Here is a 21977-nt window from a genome sequence, read left to right on the forward strand (position 1 = left end):
CGTCGCCAGCTGCACCTGCAGCAGATCGCTGCTTGTGCTTCTTGGTTTTTCGGCTCACTCCACAGTTGCGAGACTGGCCATTTCTCACTCGCTTTTTGGCCAACTCGACTAACGGTTCCCGGTTCCCCGTTTAACGGTATTGCACCTGGGAGAGGTACGAAAAAAAAACAAACAAACAAAAAAGAAGAATTAAAAACCAAGTGTTGCCACACATAGATGCTGTCCTGCGTCCCCCCTTCCCGTTGCAACACGATCCGCGTAATCTTGACTCGACTCTCGCTCATAATTATCATATCAAGGAGAAAACACAGCGATAAAGGAAGCACGCGGGCAACGGGCACAAAGGATTGCATTTCAAGGGGCAGCGAGAAGTTCGGTCGCGTGGCAACGGCAACCCCTGCAGCCATGCAACTTCCACGTTGCATCGCTGCAACTCTGCCCTGTTGCAGCCTCCTCTTGTCTTGCCCCATCCGTGTGCCTCTGCATCTTGATCGTGCTGAGGAATTAGCATAGTCATAACTGGAACAAAAAGGGGTTTCTTTAATTATTATGCTAAGCAGCAAGACAAAATATTTTATATGTATTTAATTTTACTGGAAAATAATAACAATAGTAGTCTTAACATACCATAAAAGCGGATACAATCATATGGATAAATACGGATACAATCATCATGGATCTGTGTTTTAAGAAGTTTAGCTGTTAGTTAGTATGGACTGAAGAATTCGCGCTTTCTTTCTTGCGTTGTCTTCTCTCTTAAGACTTTAATTAGCCATTAGCCATTTATGTTAATTGATAGTTATTTCTCTGAGTGTCCATCTCTGCACACTTGCTGCAGGATCTCCTGTGCAATCCGATCTGTGTCGGTGTCTCCCAGCTCGCCAGCTTGCCATTTAACCAGTCTTTTGGTCTTTCTTTGGCATCCTCGCTCCTTTTTGCATACGAGTGAGTGGCACCCAAGTGTCTTAATCAGCGCTTAATGTGTTGTGATTGCGTAATCGAGAGGAGAGGGCAGCTGGCCCGGCAGCTTCGTTTTACCTGTGGCAAGGGCACGCGTCATTGGCTCGCTGGCTCACCTGCCACCTGAGAAGCAAACAAAACCGGGACTCGCCCCAAAAAATGAAGCAATTACCATATGCACGCGTTTTTTTCTTTTTTTTTTTTTGGGTGGGGAAGAAAGAGGGGGCAAAGCTGAGACTGCACTTTATTGAAATTGTGGCAAGGGGGGGATAAAAGGCGTAGTTCGATAATGTTGTCAGCTCAATTACAAGCCATTGATGGAGCCGCTGTGCACAGAAAGCAGCGGAAAGCGGCACGAAGAAATTAATACATAAAATTTCAATATGCAGCAGTGCACCCAAAGAATGAGTGAATACTGACCAAGTTGGGGTATTAAATTGCCAATGATGGTGGTGAATCCATGAGCAGAAGAAACGAAAATGGGGCATGGCCCGGAGGCGATACCTTTGCTACCTTGGGGCATCCCGTTGGGCGATAATGCTCGGCACTGAAGTGGCAAGCTGGAACTAAGCCAACAGAGCATTAAGGAGCGACTTGATAATGTTCCAATTAATGTGGATACACTGGACGGGAGTCGGGAGCCAGAAACCAGAAACTTGGGCAACTGCACCTTGGATGTTCCAAATTAAGAGCGAATGCGTTAATTATTTCCCCCACTTCCCCATAATTCATTGTCGAATTTGTGGCTACTTTGCAACATTGTAAACTAAAATTGCTAGTTCACTTATTGTTCAACTTATTTGGTAAAAAAAGAAAGCTTACCTTTTAAAGATTATTATTATTATATCTTGAAGCTCATTGTCCTAAAGTATATGCAAAGTCATTAAGCAATGCTCGCATGTCCCTATCCTTTCACTCTCCCCACTATCTTGCACCGTCAATCTTGGGCAGGACGATCGGGATCGCCCGATCCTGGAGATGGAAGGTGTCAGCGGCGGATTGCATACGCTGGTTGGTTATTATCGTTTATAAAATAAATAGGGCCCCGCAATAACCATAATAAGCAGTCGAAAATTAAATAGCTAAGGGAGACTAGGGGACATCTGCATTCGGGATCCAGGAGCCAGGAGCCAGGATCCAGGCCACCCCGGACATGGAACCAGGACTCGTTGGCGACGCATGGCCTCATTAACGCCGCGAATTAACGGGCATTTAGTCGGCGAACAAAATGCTACGAAATGCGAACACCCAGGAAGCCTGGCTGGTTGAAAAGGGGGAGGCAGGATCACGAGGAATTAATAAGGATAAGGGGCGCTGGGCTCCTGGTTGCATGTCTGGCGGCCATAAAAATTCATATTTAAAATGCATAACAATGAGTGCCGCACGCGAAGCTTTAACGGCGCATAGGATCGTTAGGATCGGATCGGATGGGATATACATTTGCAGGGGAAGATCAGAGGATCTGGGATCAAGGATCGCGTGGCGGGACTGGCACCCACATATGTACATGGCGAAACGGGGTTGCTGGCTGCACTGCACCACCACCTTTAGTTAACATTTATTTTCTCCGCTTTTTACTTCTTTTATTACTTTTATTTTTATGTGTTCTTTGTATTTTTGGCCACACAACAAAAGACGAAGGATGGCGGCGAAATTAAGCTGGAATTTTGAGTGGCACGAGCCACGTCGATCCTTGCGATCCTTGCGATCCTGCACTGCACTGCTTATCCTTAATTTCGCTGGCCCGGCTGTCGTCCTGCGGCTCCTCCTGCCCCTCTCTCTCCTCCCCCCGCTCGTCCTTCCTTTTGGGACAGGTGCAAACATCGCGTTTTTTTCGGCTGTGTTGGTTTTTCGGCTTGGCTCTGTACCCCAAAAAAAAAAGTCGCTGCCGAGTGTCCTGAGAGTGTCCTTACCCCTTGATCCTTGAGCACACAAAGCACACGCACACACACAAACACACGGGCGCTGCATTAATTCGCTTCTTTATTTTTCGGTAATTGCCGAAAATGTTCCGAGTGAACGAGCGAATCCTCGTGCCCACACACCCTATCCTGCGAATGTCCTGTCGTGTCCTGATCCAGCGTCAGCCGGATTAGGCGACCCCCTCCTCCTGCCAGCCAGATCCCTTTGCGCTCGATTGCGATTTCACGTTCCTCTCATTTTTCAACTGTTTCAGCAGCCGTGCGATCATTGACTTTTGTCAGGCAATGAAAATATGTATGTATGTGCATACACATGCACCGCGTGTCCTGCGGCAGAATCCTTAATACCCATTTTGCTGGCTAAAGAGGTAAGCAGTCTCGGAATTGATTTTACCAACGAATTGTATTATATTCCTATGCAAAGCACCTTATTGATTTAGAAACAGAGCTTTCGTCAAAACGACGTTTTTTTTTGACGGTTTTCCCTTCATAACTTGGCCAAAACCGGTCGAACAGCTAAAAGAATTACTGTTTTGTTTTGCTTAATAACACAGCTAAATATCCCTATCACTTTTCTGCTTATTTCGGGAAAATTTTTTTTTTTAAATTTTCAAAACATCAGGTAACAGGTAACAGTAACAGGAACAGGTTATCAAAATTTACGAAAAATGGTCAAAAATCAAATCTCCCATGTTTGAATACAGCTTGATGGGAAATTTTATTACGAATTCAAGAAGGTATGACATTCCCTTTTTTGACTATTATTCAGTTTTGTAGAGAAAAATTCAGATTATCTGTAACACAAAAATGAGAATAATAAACTCTTGCCAAAAATACGATATTTTAAAACGTATTTTCGGTCATAACTTGGCGAAAAAAGTTGGCACAGCTAAACTGAAGACTGTTTTGTACTGCTAATAAACATACCTGTCGCTATTAGTTTGATTTTCTAATAATCAAATTTTAACATATTTTCGCATTTTTGAGAATACAAAAAAAAAATTTGCCAAAAATGTGAAAATTTGAAAATCTCTAAATTTGCATGCAAATCGATTGGTATTCAAAAAACAAACTCAACGAGGTATGACATTCCATATTTGGGCTATTATTTTCAATGTTTTGATCTAAATACCAAATATTTTATTCACAAAAAATATGGGAAACTATTTTAGGCAAAAAACTGAAATTTCAAATTGGCTTTTTTGGCTATAACTTGACTAAAAATGGACACAGAGCAAAAAGGAGTACCATTTTGTATTCCTTACAACCAATACTAACAACCCCTTTCACTTTGAAACTGATTTTGTAAAATTAATTTTTGGCCGAATTTTTTGTAAGGGGTCATCAAAATTTGCGAAAAATTTTAAAATCCTAGAATTCCCAAACTTGAATGCAAATCGATTGGGATTTAAAAAACAAGCTCAACGAGGTATGACATTCCATATTTGGGTTATTATTTCCAAAGTTTTGATCAAAATACCAAATATTTTATTTACAAAAAATCTAGGAAACTATTTTTGGCAAAAAACTGAAATTTTAAATTGGCTTTTTTGGCTATAACTCGATTAAAAATGGCCACAGAGCAAAAGGGAATACCATTTTGTATTCCTTACATTATTATTATTATATTTTAATTTCCAAAGTTTTGATCAAAATACCAAATATTTTATTTACAAAAAATCTGGTAAACTATTTTTGGCAAAAAACTGAAATTTTAAATTGGCTTTTAGGCTATAACTCGACTAAAAATGGCCACAGAGCAAAAAGGAGTACCATTTTGTATTCCTTAAAACCAATACTAACAACCCCTTTCACTTTGAAACTGATTTTGTAAAATTAATTTTTGGCCGAATTTTCGAATTTTTTGTAAGGGGTACCATCATCAAAATTTGCGAAAAAATTAAAAATCGTATAATTCATAAACTTGAATGCAAATCGATTGGGATTTAAAAAACAAACTCAACGAGGTATGACATTCCATATTTGGGTTATTATTTCCAATGTTTTGATCAAAATACCAAATATTTTATTCACAAAAAATTAGGGAAATGATTTTGAAATAATTAAAATCTCCAAATTTGAATGCCCATCTCTTCTATATTAAATTACGAGCTCAAAAAGGTATGGCATTCCAAATTTCGATTATTATTTCCAAAGAATTGCCCAAAAAGTGATTGGTTTTTGAAGGAAAATCAGGAAATCGTGTTATTGCAAGGACTCGTTTTTTAAGAGAGGGCTTTTTTTTTAATAGAAAACAGTAACAAAAGTACGCTAAGCCCCATTACCATTTTCATCTATTATTGAAATTGTGCAAAAGGCAGCTGAAGATTAGAACTAGCTGAACTTGATTGACCATTTTGGGCGCCATTCGAGATCCCCGACAGATGCTGGGCATCCTGGTCAGCTCCTGGTTTCCTGGTCCATTTACCACTTCATGTTTTGGGCTAATCTTGAATAACAAAAGGGGTCCGGTTGTGGCTCGATTCCCGTGTCCATTGTATGGACCACAAGAGTGGGCCAGCTGGCCATGGGTTTTCACTTGGGATGCTGGACGCCCGCCGCTTCTCACGCTGCCCACTGACCAGTGGTCGCCGCCAATGGCAACCAGTTGCTGACCAATTGTTCAGTCCCACCCAATTGCCGTACAGCTGTGGCCCAAAAACCGAGGAGCCGACACCGCAGACAAAGCAAATCCGGCTCCGTGTGTGGAAAGCTGTGAAACTAGAAAAGCTTTTTGTTATTCGACTCCTTTATTGTCCCTGCCCCGGCAGTCGCTCTTAAAGGCATTCGCACAATGGGCCTAGGTCCTGGTCCTCGTCCTTGTCCTGGTCCTGGTACCTATGGGCCCTATTTCCAGATACTTTCGACATTTGGGCGCTGTCTCGTCTGAGCGGGAAGGATGACAATGAGCCCAAGGAGTTGCTCCCAGGCGCCCCGAACTGGTTACCATTAATGAAGTAGGCTAGATAAGAGAATCTCGACTTCCCAGATTATGGCCATTGAAATATACTTTGACCCTCAAAGTCTATTTATTATTTAAATATTATCAAAGCGCAAGAAAAAGTCATTTAAACACGAATTTCAAGCCATTAATAGTATATGAACATTAGGTTAATTGAAGTTAAATAATAAGAATATTAAACTTTACTGATAATAGTTATTCTATATTATTTCTTACTCTCTTACTATTTGCGAGAAAGTTTTAAAGTATCAGCTTTTAGTATTTGAAAATACTTTGACTAGTTAAAAAAAATAAAAAATATTCTTAAATGGCTAATTTTATATTAAAAAATAATACTGTAATCTTAAATTCCTATATTTGTGTAAAAACGTAATACCAGAGCGCCATCTAGCGCCTGTATATATTTGACACGTTACGTACATAGATTATTAGCGCCACCTAGCTGCGATTTCAGGTTCAGTTTTCTGTTGGCGACACCTAGCGTTAAAAACTTCATTGTCGGTCATTCTTACGTTACGTTTAAACTCTCTTTATTCTTTAGAAAAAATTCAAATATGTGATTCACATTTGTGAACTCCAATTGACTTCATTATTTATAGAATAACAAATGGTAAAATAAAACGCAGGTATCACATTCTATTCTGAAAAATGTATTTATGATTCTACACTTTTGCTTTAATGTATATAATTTTTATATATCGCACACTTAAATTCAATCCAACTTACGGCTAAAGCGAATCATTTTTTCTATTAAGAAATAAAGGTAATGTTTGTTTTAGAGTCGTTACAAAATTTATACAGTGGTCAAAATGTTTCTTTTTATTCTATGGTCCTTGTATACAAAATGTAAGGCGAGTCGAGGACCTGGGAAAGCGGGAAATATAGGATTATTGGAGCGATCCGTGCTTTTCGACTATCGCCTTGATTTGGGTATCGTCGTATATATTTAAATAATAATTCGGTTTCTTTCGTTTCGACAACATTGTTGCATTACGTTTAATAGTGAATCTAAAACAACTTTAAACTCTAAAGAGACTACCGTTCGCAGACTCGTCCTGGCTTCAATGCAAACCAGCGGATCTGCGGGCGGAACTTAAAGAGAGTTAAACTAATCTACCGAAGAACTGTGACCGTTGAGGCACATTGCCCGCAGTGCTGGGATAACCATTGCTACTGCCCGCATGTGCACACAACTTCGCAGCTTAATATTATTATATAGAGGTTTCTCTAATAATTAAATAAACAAAAAATTTAATTACAAGACCAAAAAAAAAAACAACATTCGATTATGTGGATGTGGCACGCGGCTCTGTCCTACGGGAACTCCTATGCGTTTTACTTGATAAAAGCCTCAGGCGGTATTTGGTTCTCCTTGAATAGTTGCTCGAACACAAAGGCGGCATGGTTATAGTCCCAATTCGTTTCCTCCAGGCATCTGTTAAATGAAGAAATGGGTTAACTACTTCATCTAGCTATTGATAGATTGTCATTTGGATCTTACTTCCGGCTCCAGATCACATTCATTTGGCTTTGGGCGCTCATGGCCTGAATCATTTGCATTTTAGTGTTCTCATCCTGGGCGCCAGGTGCCACTGCTGTTGCCGATATGGCGGCACTGCCGCTGTTCACCGGTGCGGTGGCCGCCAGCGGATCTCCTGGTAGTATAGCCACCGGCCCAGTGGTCACGCTCAACGCATTCAGACGACCCTGCAGACCCGCCACTGGCCCGGCTTGAGGACTGGTCACCGCACTGGAAGTGGAGGGCATAGCTCCGGGAGCAGGCTGGTGCTGCGATCGCTTGAACTCTCGCACCTGCTCGTGCGAGGCGTTTGTGATGAAGATCGTCTCGTTGCGGATACAAAAACCATTATTCTGTGGCACCACCACGTAGGTGCGGGCAAAGTGGCGAACGTCATACAATTCCATGGAGCCGGGATTGCTGGGCTCGGCGTTCAGCTCCTTGAATAATCCCGTCACGGTGAAAACCATCATTGAAGTCTGGATGGGAAGAGACAAGATATTTAGTTTAAGCTAATAGAATTTGAAATCTTTACTTACATTGTAGATGGTCAGGTCGACGGTGAAGGTGCGACGGTCGTGCTGCGTTTTTGGCCATTCATCCAATGTGGAAACACAGGCCAGGCGTCCGTACTTCAAGTTTCGTATGCTATTCTCTTCGCCGTTTATCAAGCGCCGGAGATTGCGATTGAATTTCCAGAAACTGTTCAATCTGAAGGACATGAATGCGATTAATGAATGGGTGGTATTCGCTTATTATCGAGCACTATATGCTCACCTGCCCGCCTGACTGGCCGAAGGCATCGATATGGAGAGCATCGCTTTCTCATGGTAGGCATCTAGCAGAGCTTGCCGATTGTCCGAGTCAAATATGCGGAAGTACTGGTCCAGGAACTGGCGCACCACCTCGGCGCCAGCGACGTCGCACAGATAGGATGCCTTCGTTTCGAGAAGACGTTCCTGCTCGGCTAGATCAAATGTAATCTGCGGCTCCAGGGTCTCTCCGTCCTATATGGGATTTAATTTGGTTATGGTCGTGTGATTGCCTAGCTGTGATGGGAATTGATGAGCCAAATGATCGGTAAGGATATTCCAAACCTTAGATCCATCCATATGTGTGCATAACAACAATGGAAGCTGAGTACGATTTTTAGGGAATTCCCATCGATTTGGTAAAGGACGGGACACTTACAAATAGAACTTACCAATTTAACCAGTTTGGGAAACTTGCGACGTACTTCGCTGTAAATAGTGGACATTCGGCCGTATTTTTGTTGGCATTAGCACAGGTAGGCAATGAAGGATATGCGAGTTAAATAGCGAGAAATAATAATTGAATGGGTGTTTATTTTTTACATGTGGGGGGTTGGGGGGATTTGGGATGTATGCGCTGCAGGAGTTGCAGATTAGTCAGTGGCCAGATGTGAGTCCTTCTCCTCCTCACGCGGAGTATATACATATGCATGTATCTTTGATATAGCTTCACCGTTACTCGACCGGCTCACACACAAATTGGCGGAGCTTTGATCAGCTGAAGAGGCAGAGGCACTAGGAGCTTGGCCATTGTTGTGCCTTCAATGGTTTGATGTGAAAAGTACAGCGGAAAAGTACAATTGAGCATAGTGCATTGTGCCGGGGCATCTTTTTTGTGGTGTTTTTTCTTTTGTATTTTTAGTTTTTTTTTTTTTAACACTTTTTTCTTTTCCTTTTTTCGTTTTTTTTTACATTTCTATTTTTTCAGTGGCCACAAGCAAAAAGTGGCTTTCAAAGCTGACTGCTGTGTAACTTCTGTTCGTCGCGTCATGTTCAAGCACGTCGCATCCGCAGGCGGCTCATGCGCCCAACAAAGCCGAAAAAACTAATTGTAAATTGTAATCGACTGGCAAAAGAACGCGGCGGCCGCTGGCGCCAGCAGAATGTCCGTGATCACGTGAGTCAGTCAGTGTTGTGTCCTCCGTCTTGGTAGTCGTTTTTGCTCCTGCTGGACGCTGCGCACCCGAATGGTGAGCCTATGCCCTCCACTCTGCCTCCACTTCTTGGCAACCACCGCAAAATCAACAAGCGGCGACACGACAATGCAAGGCGCAACGGCGCGCACAGAGCACGCAGCTTTGGATGTGGCACGAACACAACTGCATATGCGCATGCGCATGCGTGCGTGCGCTGGCGTGGAGTGGCTACATGCGTGCGCCCGTGTGTGTTGTAGCGGGGTGCGCGGTGGGTGGGTTCGGTGGATTACTTGTTATTCGTAAAATAATTGATCTTTGTCGATGTTAATGCGTTAATGTAATTCGCTTTGGGACTGCTGCACGTCCGCCTGCTCAAGTGGAAGTACGAACGGTGCCGGTGTATGTCAAAAGTACAGTTGCGTCCTTAGTTCAGCGTTGCCATAGCGTCGAAAGCTTAGTGCAATTGGCTTGGGCTTCACTGTACCTTTTTTTCATCTTGTTTTTCTTGTTTTTTTTTTTTTTTTTGTTAACTTGAAATCTTTTTTATTTTTCCTTTTTTTTGCTCTGCCCAAAATCCATTCCGCTGCACACGATCTGTCCAGGCTTTAAGACAGCTGGTACGGAAAATATTTCCAAAATGCCTTTGCCTTCTCAGCTGCTTTAAACTTTGTCGCAGGCAACACCTGACATTGGTCCCCAATTCTGCAGCGCATTTGCATCAAAGAAACGGAATGGAGACAACAGAACAATGGAAATGTGGTAATCCTAATTCCTCTGTAACTCCTGACGCGACAGATCCCACGTCGAATATGCGGCAGCATCCACTAGAAAAGTTAGAAGATCAACGAATCACACCATAGTATACCTGATAAACTGCTGGGAATCCTTGTAGCGGGAACGGCAGGGATTGTTCTTTAAAACGAGTTCCACGATGGCCAGATTGCGAAGCACGACAAGGTGGGCCAAAGATGGTATCTGGAAAAGGCAATGGTCGTCGGTCAGTTATTGAAAACGTGACTATCTATAATCAACACTAACCTTGTTATCCCCCAAATAGAGAATCTTGAGGTTCGGTATGCGTTTCTCCACACCCTTGAACGCCTCCATGCTGGTAATGGAGTTGTCATTCAGATTAAGGGCCTCCAAGTCGGGTATATTGTCGCAGATAATGTCAAGGGCAGCGCCCATCACATTCTGACGGAAAAGTGGGCAGAAAATATGCTTGAGATCCGGATCGGCATGGAACCGGGAAAGATCCAGCGCCTTGGTTTGTATATTGTAACGCTTTGCCATTGTGACCTTCATCTTCTCCTTGAAGGCATCGTCGATGGCCACTAGTGGTATACCGCTTCGCACGCGTGGCATTAGACGATAGCCATCTGGAAGATGGCCATGCCTGCCCAGATGTTGAATGCGCTCGGCCGCCTCATAGTCGTCCGTAAAGAAGACCACGCAGTTTCGCTCTACCCGCCAATATTGAGGAATGAAGACATGTGGCGACATCGCTGCCAATAGGGCACGCAAGAGTGTTTCCTTCTCGTATATTTGGGCGTTTTGTAACTGCAAAAACAAATATGGGAAACCATTAGACGTCGTCTGTTGATTATTATATAAACTCATATGGTGCACAGATAGCAGCGACCGGAGTTATCTCATCGGCCAACTCATGCCAGCAGTGCTCCATATTTCGTGTTGGTTCTGCGATAGATCAACCAAGCAAGTCGTGAAAGCAAGTGGTAATATTTGACATTATTCACTTTCTACAATATATATTCTATAATATGTATAATATTGTTATTCTACCTATGTGTACGCTGATTGGCATGCCATTCATTACCATTGAGCAGAGCTATGCGTGGAACTCGTCACCTAATTAAATCGTTTTTTTGTGGGCGGAGCAGTCTTATCATTCAAGCCTTCAGTGATTTAATTACGAGTGTGGTGGATGCAAAACGAAGAGAGGGTGGAACCGAGTTACCACTTCCTCTGACACCGATGACCGAAGGTCAGCGATACGCAATATCGGTCACTTGGCTATTATTGTTATTACTATTATTATTGGTCGATGGCTATCTAATCGCACTGACTGCATCGCATCCAGACGTACATATGTACGTACGCATTTGCGCCATATATGGCAATGGTGCTATGTGCTTCAGAGATTCACTGGAATCAGTGGTAGGTAATTCAATTTATAGGATCACTTCGGTTACACTCGGGCACAGCAATGGGGGGGTCGTATGCGCATAATGATCGTGTGAATGATCGCCATGCTGACCAGCTGCCAGCTGCCTGCTCCCAGCTAGCAGCTCATGGTTGCCGGCACCCATTCCCATCCATCCCGATGCCCCCAAACCAAGCCAATCCACTCGACCCTATTCATATCAACAGTATCAAGCAGATAGGTCCGCGAACAGTCACAGCACATCTAGCCCACTCATTCATTGCGCATTAATGCGATAAATTTATTTATTACAGGCATTAGCTGTATACGATTATATGTATATTTTGGCTCTCTGGCGTCCATTGGTTGCCCCGATATGGTTAACCCTAACTTTCCATTGACTAAAGCAAACGAACAACATAAGCCCCCTCGTGATATCGCATTCAAAACTGACAAATTGTTGTGTTTTATTAATTTACAACCATTGTCTTTTTGAATTTTCCCGCAAAATTGGTGTGTCATAGGATCTTTAAATATAGTTTGGTCTTAACTACAAAGCTATTGATTCTTTTTGGAACTAACTCTGCTAATTAGTTAAAAGCCCAATTTAATCTGTTAATGGCCAATTTGGTTTATTTTTATTTATGACGCTGATTTATCAATGTGCCGCAGGAAGAAGGAAGGACTTCAACATTAGTTGCAAGGTTGCAACTTCGAATAGTGCCACAAAATAGGACACAGACAACAATGGCAGCCTTGAGTTGACACGCTGCACCTGCTCGATGGGCAAATGGAACCGTTAATTCGACAAGGCCAGTGGATCCCATTTGAAAATAAAGATGATGACTGTGTTTTTCAAAGACGGAATCAGATCGGATTTGACATTCTCGGGAACATAGAGTTTCGCCCGAGGGCGCTGAGGTGGGGGTGGGTGGTTGTGTGCTTGGTTGTTTGGAATGTGAATGGTTTGTTTGTACAGCTCACAGGCATACATGGAGCTATACATATACTTATTGTATTCAACACAATACAATATACACCGAATGCGAGTACTGGCTGGCTGGCTGGCTGAGACATATTTCTAGAATTGATATGGAGCTATATAGCTATGACAACCCAACTCCGGCGTCGCAGTCGCAGTCACAGCTGGCGGCGCAGCTTGGGTTGGGTTGGGCTTTCGGTTCGTTCGTTTGGCTAACAAGTGAACACCACATCGAACACCGGCATTCGCTGACAGACGTGCGCCGATGAAGCAGCAACAAGTTACTGGCCCCCAATATACACCAGTATAGACCGCTAAAGGCATCCCAAACCAACCCAATTATACCATATATATATATATAACCAAAGAATGGGAGGCTGTTGCTCGAAGGATTTGGATGACAAACGCTCGTGGAGTCCCGAGGAGACCAAGAATGGCGTACGACATCCGAACACCCCTCAACAATATATATATATATAGCATCTAATGTCTAACACCTCGTTTCCAGAGCACCACATCGACCATCATTGCCCAGCCGCTGGATGAGGTGGGCTCCACCGGTGTCTTCACATTGACTCGCACCACCACTAGCACCACGCGGCAGGAGAAGACGGTGACCACCACCAACGAGGAGCAGGAGCAGGATTAGCTGCCATGAAAACAACCAAAACCTTTTTTTTTAACACCTTTTTGTTGAAACCATTTCAATGTGTGCGTGAGTGTGTGCGTGAGTCTGTTGTGAGTGTGTGAATACTACTAAAGTGATAAATAATAAAAAGGAAAATGTACATACGAACAATGTGAATATGAATATGAATCAAGTTAAGCTGTTAACGAGTAATTATTAATTGTTATGCGCCTGAATTTCAATATCGTAATAAATTGTTGAATCGCTAAATATTGCACTTTGCTTTAAATTATAAAAAGGCAAACAAACTTGTGTTCTCACTCAAATCGAATGCAGTCAATAAAGTGGCTTCGATTCAGGAAATCACCAATCACTTTTTCTTTTTTTTTTGCATTCAATGGGATAATTTCATATAGAACAAGCTGAAAGCTGTGCATCTATAACTTTTTAACTATCTACAGATAGCATTAAACAAGTGCTGCTTTTGATTTGATTATATTAACGCTGTTCAATGCAATTTTCATGAATAATGTTTAACAATTGATGCATCAAACATGCATTTGTTTCAAAATATGTACTGACAATCGCAATCATAGTTAGAAATAGAAGTTCATAGCGTTTCTGTGATCAGTGATAGTTCTCAGTAGAAACTGGTACACATTTTTTTGTTTTAGCAGCACTCAACAAGATTCACTCATCCGATATCTGCTGTACAAATGTGGGATAACAGATTGGCAAGGTGGGAACCCGCAGGAGGGCGCAGGTTGGAATCGGCGGTATATGCCAGTTGAACTGGCCAGCGATAAGCAGGGGAAACGATCCAACGCATTATTGGTCGATGACATCAGGAGGAGATGCACACAAAAGAGCGTCAAGTGGACTGTTTGCTGCTTTTGGTTGCCTTTCGATGGTGTGCCACCCATAGCTGGCGGAGCTATCCTAGCCAGTGAGTCAGTTCGGTTTGGCCCACAACACGGTTATCAACGCTGCTCACAGTTCTGTTTCTTTCTTTTCATTCTCGGCCAAAAATGACTAACTAACCAAAAGGGGGTTGGCACGTGTTTGCAGTCTAATAAAAGCTAACAACGATCAGTCAGTGGAATGTTTTGGCCATTCCATATATATATATACGTTTTATGTACCTATGTACATATGTAGATATAGCATAGCATACATATGTATGTCGCTTGCTCGCATGCCAGATGTGAATCCATTAGGAAAATGCAAATAAGGCTGGCTATTGCCATTTTCCATTTAGAATTCACATTTATCAATACACTTCGTCGTCGGTCGTCTGTCGTCGCACGTTACATGCAACTTGACAATCTCGACTTGTTTTCAGTTTCCATTGTCGCTCAAGAACGTCGTTACGTGTATTTGTCAAATCGTTATAATTCAACGCATAATAGCGCAATATATTTAACAATAATTCCTTTGTTGACACCGATTCGTCGCGCACTACAACTTAGACTATGCTATGCAATTTGTTTATGATAAAGCTTTTTAGCAACGCCTGAAGGCAGGCAAAGTAATTGTAGCAGTGAGTAATTAAATAAGCCCAATTACCATTAAGCATTTAGAACTCTAGACGGCGGTATATAGTTGCTTTTCAAATTGGTGTTATGTTCTAAGAATTGTATGCTTTGCAAATAGAGCAATAATTGCATATAAACTGTTTGTACCTTGTACCTACATATTTTGACTAAGTTAGTATAAGGAAACATTGCGACTGATTAACGCGTTGCGACGTCCATTAACCCATATCTATCAGAATTATTAAAAACTCTCGACCATTACAACTCGTTCAATTGGCTATGAATAAGAGCTGATAAGATTAGGCCAAACCAGCATGCAGAAAGTAGAAGACGGCGAGCGAGTGAGCACAAACTGCGCAGATAAATTGAATTGGAGGCGGACAGAAGAATACACAATAAAAAACGACAAAATGCGAGGACTACTACATACAGAATACAAGGGGCACAGACAATTAAAGAACATATGTACCACACCGAACGAGGGGTCGATGTTGTATAGTGTATAGTATAGTGTATGTGCTGCATATGCAGATAAAATAATTTAATCGACCCTACACACTGACTTTTCAATCAAAAGCAGCCCCCCAAACGACAGTGCTGCGCTTCGTTTCTAGCGAATTGAATGAAATGGAACATTTTTTGAATAGTTTACAATATTTCTTAAAACTCTCACTGTTCATAACATTACAAATTTACATAGTTTCAGAATACATATACCCGCCTTATTTGCAGTTTAAAGGCACATTGTATGCCAAAATCCATGGCATTCGAAAGTATCAAAAAAAAGTACCCAACTGCTGGAAGAAGAAAGCTAATGTCTTCGCCGGTCAGCACTGCCACACGGGGCGTTCGAGTGAGCGATAGGGAGCCGAGCGAGCGAACGAGCGGGCTGGAAGGCAGATAGAAATTGGAGCGCACCCCGAGAGTCGAGTCCAGGCCACGATCGATCGACATGCGAGGCGGGCAGCAGTGCCACAGCAAAGCTACTAGCAGTCGGACGTAAACATGAAACCCATTGGGTGCAAGAGCATTCCGGTCATCTTCCTGGTGATCCTCGGCCTGGTCAGCCTGGCCAGCCTGGCCAGTTCGCTGCCCATGACTCCCGAACAGGAGCTGAAAGATGTCGACGAGCCGTTGGGTCAGCAACGTCAGCATAAGCAGCAGCAGGTGCATCAGCGCATGGTGAAGAGCGAAGCGGTGCCAGAGTCGGAGTTCGTCGGTAGAATTGCGCCACGCGATGAGCAGAATCCGGAGGATGAATACGATGCCGTCACATTGGTGGAGGAGCTGGAGGCCGTCGGAGTGAAGCTGGCCGACCGACGTGATCTGCGCAAGCTAACCTTCACGGAGCTGGCGCGCCTACTGGCCCTCTGGCATCTGTCCCAGAATCGCAACGTTTACAATGCCAAAGGACCGGAGGAGCAGCCCAATCAGGCCATCGATGAGCGTTAATTTAGTTGCTTAATGAGTAAGCTCGTTTATTTAAAGCCAAAGTTCGCTTAATATATATGTATTTTGTGTGACAAGAGAAAAAGGCTAGTAGTACGCTCCTCGGAGAACCAAGTGGGATGACCCATGCAGATATACATACTATGGCAACTATATGATACTCTCCGACCTGACTTTCGTTAGAACATTATAAGGAACATTGTAGCTCCAGCAGCAATTCTTTCAAATGATAGTGTGCCTCATTTTTAGACTCGTATAGAAATGCAAATAAACTAAACCGTATTATTGTACAGCAAAGTAGTTATTTTTTGAAGTGATATGGTCTTATAACCAACATTTCATTCCGCTAATGGGAGTAACTAAGGTCAAAACGGCGCTACAAAAAAGAAGAAACTACAAAAATGATGTTCAGCTACGCCACTGCCTTGTGTTTCTCCCACTCGATCTCGTCCAGCCGCGGCGGCGCCATAGCACTCTCTGTCGTGATGCCGCCAATCTCCGAACTGGTGCCGGTGACCACCAGGAGCGGCATTTGTCGCCGTTGCAAGCGTTTGGCTATCGGCGGCACGAAGAGATCGTGCTTGATTAGCGTGCAGTCTGCATCCTGGTAGATGTGTCGATTATTGTCCCATTTGAGCAGGGCAAACAGCCAGGACAGCAGCCATCCGCCAAAGATGGTTATCAGGAAGCCCAGGGCAGCGTACCACATGTAGCTGATCCTGTACAGGTAAAAGAAATGCTCTTCCTCGGCCACCGCTGTCGCAGTCTTGAGAAAAATGTCGCGGGCAAAGCTCCTGTCCACCGGACATCCAGCCGTGGACATATCCAAGCTGACCAGCGGTGGCTTCGGTTGCCCGAAGCCGATCCAAAAGCAGAACGCCAGCGATATGAGCAGCCCACCAATGGCTCCCTTTTCATTCGCCTTGGTCACATACATGCCCAGCGTGAAGAGGCCCAGCAGAGGGCCTCCAATGATGCCGAAGATTGACAGTGCCGCCTGCAGTAGTCCGCCAATTGATCCCGCCATGAAGGCCATGCCAATGCAGAGGGCTCCGAAGAACAGGGACAACAGCTTGGAGTACCACAAGGTCTGGCGGTCGGTGAGCGTGCGTTTGGCGCAGCAGCTAACCAAGGGCTTGAGGTAATCCTCCAGGGTGACGGCCGCCAGCGAGCTGATTATCGAACTAATCGTGGAGAGGCTAGCGCAAAAGATTCCCGAAACGAAGAGGCCGGCCAAGCCGGTGTACTCGCCCATCGTGTCCACGACAAAGAGCGGCATCACTTGATCGCGCGAGTTGACTCTGCCCTCCAGCAGCGGATCACAGTCGCGGTAGTACCAGTAGATGCACAGACCGGAGAAGCAGGTGCTCAGGCTAAGCAGGCACAGAATGGGCAGGCACCACCACAGGGCCGCTCGAGCAGCACTCAAACTCTTCACCGCCATCAGGCGCTGGACCTGCGTTTGATTCACACCATAGATGGCCAGATAGGTGGCACTTCCGCCCAGAATCTGGGTGAACCAAGTGTGACGTTCCGTGGGATCCACACTAAAGTTGGTCAGATCGATGCGTCCATTTTCCTGCGCCACGCGCCATATCACTTCCAAGCTGCCTGCTTTCACCCAGGCACAGATGATTACGCTGAAGACAGCGGCGAACATGAGAAGCGACTGATAGATGTCCGTGATGAGTACGGCCTTCATTCCGCCGAGCGTCGCATAGAAGGTGCACACGACTCCAACAATTACGATGGAGAAGACCTGGTTCAGTCCAGTGACAGCTTCCAGGGCCAGAGCCGGAGCATAGACCACAATGCCCATGTATAGGACCATCTGGAGCGAGAAGCTCAGCGAGGCGGCCAATCGGGTGGCATAGCCAAACCGCAGTTCCAGATACTCGTACACACTGGCCGTCTTTAGGCGATAGAAGACCGGAATGATGAGGTAGGCGGCCACCGGTGTGGACAACACATACGACAGGTTGATCAGAACGAACATGGTGCCGTACTGGTAGTTCTCCATGGATACGCCCAATATTGTGACGGCCGACATGAAACTGGCCATCAGGCTAAAGGCCACGGGCGCCACGTTCATGGAGCGATCCGCCAGAAGGTATTCGGTGGTGGTGCTCTGCTTGCCGCCCACGAAACGGTAGTAGATGCCAATCGCCACGGAGATGACCAGCACCACCGCCAGGATCGTGTAATCCCAGGCGCCCAAAGTAGCCATTGCAGATGACGGGTTAAAGGTGGCACGTGTTAGACTGGTTTCCCCGACGGAACCCTAATCGCACATCTAATCACTCCAAACTGATAAGTTGCCACTAATCGGGACTCTTGAGATTCAAGCGGTATATTCTATGGAGCGTCGGACGTTGGAACACGTCTTCACCGTCTGCCGGCCGTCGATGAAATAAAGGCCCAAACGGAATGAAACCGCAAGTTTTTGTTGGTGGAGAGCCAGCATTGGGCATTTTACTATGGCATTTACGACCCCGTCGAGAGATAGCGACCTGTTGTGTTGCACCACGTGCGGCTGGATAAGGTGGCAACCAGGCGAAGGATAACCCAACCGCAGGCCCGCAAACCCTTAAAATGGGAACCCATTTAGGTGAGGATCATGGCAACTGTCAAGCCACCAAAGGCTCGACTCCATTGCACTTTTAGCTCGTGGGGACAAACACTTGTGGCTGGCACTGTGGGCGACTGTGTTTAGCCATCCATAAATATTTATTTGCCCGCTCGTCGGATTGCAATTGTAATTGTAGTACCCGATTGTCGTTAGCCGTGTAGAGCAGGTACCCCCCGGCACAACTTTGGCTTGTTTGGTTTACGATTTTTACGAGTGAAATTAATTAATAAACACAAAGAGCCCAGCCGGGAAGTCGGCATTGGAGCTCTGAAGCAGTGTACAAATAAATAAATAAGTCTCAACATTTCGCTGTAACTTATGCGATTCTTGCCGGATATTTTGCTCCCTCAACGCGATCTTTGGCCAATAACAAAACAAAAAACCAACAGACGAATCACATGATGTTCTTGGAGACCAAAAATAGTTCTATGGCTGCTGTCGTAAATCTGGTATCTATATGGACCAGTCTGGGGTTTGTAGTTCTATGTAAGGGCGGGAAATTAGTGAAGCACTGGATCAGTGTACAAATATACCAAAACATTATATGTTTGAACGCCTACTACGTCTGGAATCTAATCTAAATACTTAAAACTACATTTAACTTATATGTACTTCGCATAAAAAGAGAGATCAAGTAGAACAGTCGATTAATTTGTATAATGACGGGCATTTTAAATCTGGCATTTCTATGGATCTTTAGTGTTTTCTAACAGGTGCTGGAGCACTGAACGCTTTCGCTCCTTTAGCTTAGTAACAAAACTACTATCAAATCACATGATTTTGGTCTAGGCCATTGCTGCTATGATATCTATATGACATGGTAGTCCAAACTCACCGTGACTTGGTACCAGCCAAAGCTGTTGGGCATCAGTTTGCCGAACTTGCCGCGCGGAATGGGCGATCCCCGACGTCGGGAGGTGGGTCTATCCTGTTGAAATTAATTACGCATTAGATTAGAAAATTGCATAGGAATAAAATGTGAGGGTGTTGGGTACCTTAGTGGACGTGGTCATTTCGCTCATGTCATCATCCTCGTCCCATCGACGCAAATCTTCGGGTCGCAGCTTGATGTCCTTCTTGTTATGTAGGGCTTGGGAGGGCTTAAAGCTGACGCGCCGCTTGTTGCGATCCTTGCGTCGCTGGCGATCCTCCACATCTATAGGAATACAAATATATTAGTTACTGGAGGGGTATTTCATTTCCTTGCACACCCGTGTACTGACCAAAATCATCGAAATCCTCTGGAGCGGTATAACGTCCGCCGCCATTGCCAACGTTGTTGTTGTACCGCTGGCTGCTGCCACCGCCGCGTTTTGGCATCATACTTATTCACTTAAAAATTTATGCAACAAAAAGGAATGCGAACTTTAACACGTTTTTAGCTGAGTGTGCTGTGTGTTTGTGTGAGTGGTGTTGTTGTTACTGCGAAAACTGTCTTGCGGGCAAAAAACTATGTGCGATATTTAATTCACTAGCGATCTTTTTTCGATAGCCAATGGCCGATGGTTGGCAGAAACTGGACGGATGTTAGCAACCTTTGTGCGAGCTGTTGCTCGAGGAAAAGTCATTTAATTGCCTCTAAAGGGGAAAAGCAAAGGAAACTAACTAGAAATATGCAGCGAACTAAGTAGCTTGGTGTTGATATTGTTTTCTTAATTTCTGACAGGTCTATCGATGATGGCGGGCCAACTATCGCACAGGTCGTAATCAGTGATGACAATCTAGCGCAGAACAATCGGGATATATCGAAATATTATTGGCTATTTTTTGTTTGGCTTAAGTTAAACATTAAAATTCAATATAATTTTATTGGACTGTTTTGAAAAGAGTTACCTCATACCTACTTAAAATATTATATTTTTGTACCACACAAGTACGCACTCATTTTTTGCTCAATATCAAGCTAGTTTTTATTTTATAAATAGGTAGTTATATGTTTCCATATAAGATTTACTTTACTTTCATTTTGTCGGAAACGGTCTAATGTATTTGGTAAATTGGTAATCGATAGTTGAGAGAGGGAATGGTGATTACTGACAAATCGAAGTCGAGTCGGGTTTTATTATCAGATCAAGCAATATGTCGGAGAGAAAGAGTCCGCTAAAAGTAATCCCGTCCGCTTCGGAGGAGCAACTAGTTCAGGCCCTGGGTGATCTTCTCCAGCGCTGCTCCCAGGAGGCGTTGGCCAAACATGATAAGTTCAGCGTGGGACTTTCAGGTGAGGATCAACGCACAGGTCATGCAGGTCAAGTGGGTTGGCTTGTGATAAACCTAACTTGAGGGGTGACCTTGCCAGGTGCGATCTAAAAACTTGTGCTCCCAAAGTCAAGTGTCTTGGTTCGCTTACAGGTGGTTCCCTCGTCCAGTTGCTAACGAAATCCCTGAAATCGTGCAACTTGAAAACGACCAACTGGGTGTTCTTCTTCTGCGACGAGCGGTACGTTCGCCTGGATGACAGCGATTCCACTTACGGTGCCTACAGGGCCGAGTGGCTGACCCAATTGCCCTGTATTCAGGAGTCCCAGTTCGTCCGCGCCGATACCAGCCAACCGCTGGACGCCTGCGCCGCAGATTACGAGGCGAAGGTCAAGAGTCAAGTCGATCGCTTCGATCTGCTGCTGCTGGGCATGGGCCCCGATGGCCATACCTGCTCCCTTTTCCCCGAGCAGCCAACCACGCTGCAGGAGACAAAGCGCCTGGTTATTCCCATCCGGAACTCGCCCAAGCCGCCGCCCGAGCGGATCACTTTCACCCTGCCGCTGATCAATAAGGCCCGGAATGTCGCCTTCGTGGTTACGGGCGCCGCAAAAGCTAGTGTCGTCAAGGTGAGGTCTTTAGCTTAATATGATGAAATAGAATATGAGCAAGAAATGTGATAATTTTCACATCAGTTCAAAAATTTCATTTGTAAGGTTTATTTTGGTTCTTATATTTTTAGAGTGTGTTTGTCGATCTGGACAAGAAGTTTCCCGCTGCGTGGGTGAATCCGACTAAAGGGCAGTTGACGTTGATTGTGGACGCGGGCGCTGGAAAAGAAATTGAAACGTTAAAATGACATTCCTTAGTTAACTATCGAATCTTGTAAATAATAATTTTTTTGATACTCTTCGAGAGCGTTTAATTTTTTGAGGCATTACGGCTGGAGACAATAAACGATCTTTCAAAATATTGTGATTTTACAATTATTTTTAAATTTCTGTATATATTTATTTAATTTTTTGAAAATGTTTTTAAAATGCAAATCTGGTTTGAAAAAGCTATCGGCAACATGAAAATATC

General features: G+C 44.2%; 5 protein-coding genes across 5 annotated transcripts; 3 read left to right on the top strand and 2 right to left on the bottom strand.

Moving 5' to 3' along the window:
* Positions 1–6956: 6956 nt before the first annotated feature.
* On the bottom strand, positions 6957–20351 carry LOC6617590 (nuclear RNA export factor 1). The gene is made up of 10 exons (XM_002041867.2): positions 19922–20351; positions 19694–19854; positions 19534–19626; positions 10350–10871; positions 10177–10286; positions 8568–8604; positions 8141–8370; positions 7903–8074; positions 7346–7842; positions 6957–7279 (listed from the first exon to the last, which is right to left on the bottom strand). Exons 1-10 carry the CDS (start codon positions 20019–20021, stop codon positions 7180–7182), a joined length of 2022 nt encoding a protein of 673 aa, XP_002041903.2. The 5' UTR covers positions 20022–20351; the 3' UTR covers positions 6957–7179.
* On the top strand, positions 12681–13355 carry LOC6617591. Its single transcript, XM_002041868.2, has 2 exons — positions 12681–12895; positions 12966–13355. Exons 1-2 carry the CDS (start codon positions 12827–12829, stop codon positions 13104–13106), a joined length of 210 nt encoding a protein of 69 aa, XP_002041904.1. The 5' UTR covers positions 12681–12826; the 3' UTR covers positions 13107–13355.
* Positions 14044–16359, top strand: LOC6617592. The gene is made up of 2 exons (XM_002041869.2): positions 14044–14625; positions 15353–16359. The coding sequence occupies exon 2, from the start codon at positions 15626–15628 to the stop codon at positions 16070–16072; it is 447 nt and encodes a 148-aa protein (XP_002041905.1). The 5' UTR covers positions 14044–14625; positions 15353–15625; the 3' UTR covers positions 16073–16359.
* Positions 16352–18492, bottom strand: LOC116801950 (putative sodium-dependent multivitamin transporter). Its single transcript, XM_032724141.1, has one exon. The coding sequence runs from the start codon at positions 18294–18296 to the stop codon at positions 16482–16484; it is 1815 nt and encodes a 604-aa protein (XP_032580032.1). The 5' UTR covers positions 18297–18492; the 3' UTR covers positions 16352–16481.
* A 342-nt stretch (positions 20352–20693) lies between the features above and the next one.
* On the top strand, positions 20694–21806 carry LOC6617593 (probable 6-phosphogluconolactonase). The gene is made up of 3 exons (XM_002041870.2): positions 20694–20916; positions 21048–21523; positions 21637–21806. Exons 1-3 carry the CDS (start codon positions 20778–20780, stop codon positions 21751–21753), a joined length of 732 nt encoding a protein of 243 aa, XP_002041906.1. The 5' UTR covers positions 20694–20777; the 3' UTR covers positions 21754–21806.
* Positions 21807–21977: the final 171 nt, after the last annotated feature.

The sequence above is a fragment of the Drosophila sechellia genome, chromosome X, assembly GCF_004382195.2.
Source record: "Drosophila sechellia strain sech25 chromosome X, ASM438219v1, whole genome shotgun sequence".
In the NCBI taxonomy this organism is placed as follows: domain Eukaryota; kingdom Metazoa; phylum Arthropoda; class Insecta; order Diptera; family Drosophilidae; genus Drosophila; species Drosophila sechellia.

Excerpts from the sequence above, each read along its gene's own strand:
- LOC6617591 (XM_002041868.2), top strand. The coding sequence starts at position 12,827 with ATGGGAGGCTGTTGCTCGAAGGATTTGGATGACAAACGCTCGTGGAGT. Across the intron at positions 12,896-12,965 it reads CCGAGGAGACCAAGAATGGC|AGCACCACATCGACCATCAT; the intron begins GTACGACATCCG and ends CCTCGTTTCCAG.
- LOC116801950 (XM_032724141.1), bottom strand. The coding sequence starts at position 18,296 with ATGGCTACTTTGGGCGCCTGGGATTACACGATCCTGGCGGTGGTGCTG.
- LOC6617593 (XM_002041870.2), top strand. The coding sequence starts at position 20,778 with ATGTCGGAGAGAAAGAGTCCGCTAAAAGTAATCCCGTCCGCTTCGGAG. Across the intron at positions 20,917-21,047 it reads GTTCAGCGTGGGACTTTCAG|GTGGTTCCCTCGTCCAGTTG; the intron begins GTGAGGATCAAC and ends GTTCGCTTACAG. Across the intron at positions 21,524-21,636 it reads CAAAAGCTAGTGTCGTCAAG|AGTGTGTTTGTCGATCTGGA; the intron begins GTGAGGTCTTTA and ends TTATATTTTTAG.
- LOC6617592 (XM_002041869.2), top strand. The coding sequence starts at position 15,626 with ATGAAACCCATTGGGTGCAAGAGCATTCCGGTCATCTTCCTGGTGATC.
- LOC6617590 (XM_002041867.2), bottom strand. The coding sequence starts at position 20,021 with ATGATGCCAAAACGCGGCGGTGGCAGCAGCCAGCGGTACAACAACAAC. Across the intron at positions 8,075-8,140 it reads TCGGCCAGTCAGGCGGGCAG|ATTGAACAGTTTCTGGAAAT; the intron begins GTGAGCATATAG and ends CATGTCCTTCAG. Across the intron at positions 7,843-7,902 it reads TCGACCTGACCATCTACAAT|ACTTCAATGATGGTTTTCAC; the intron begins GTAAGTAAAGAT and ends CTTCCCATCCAG.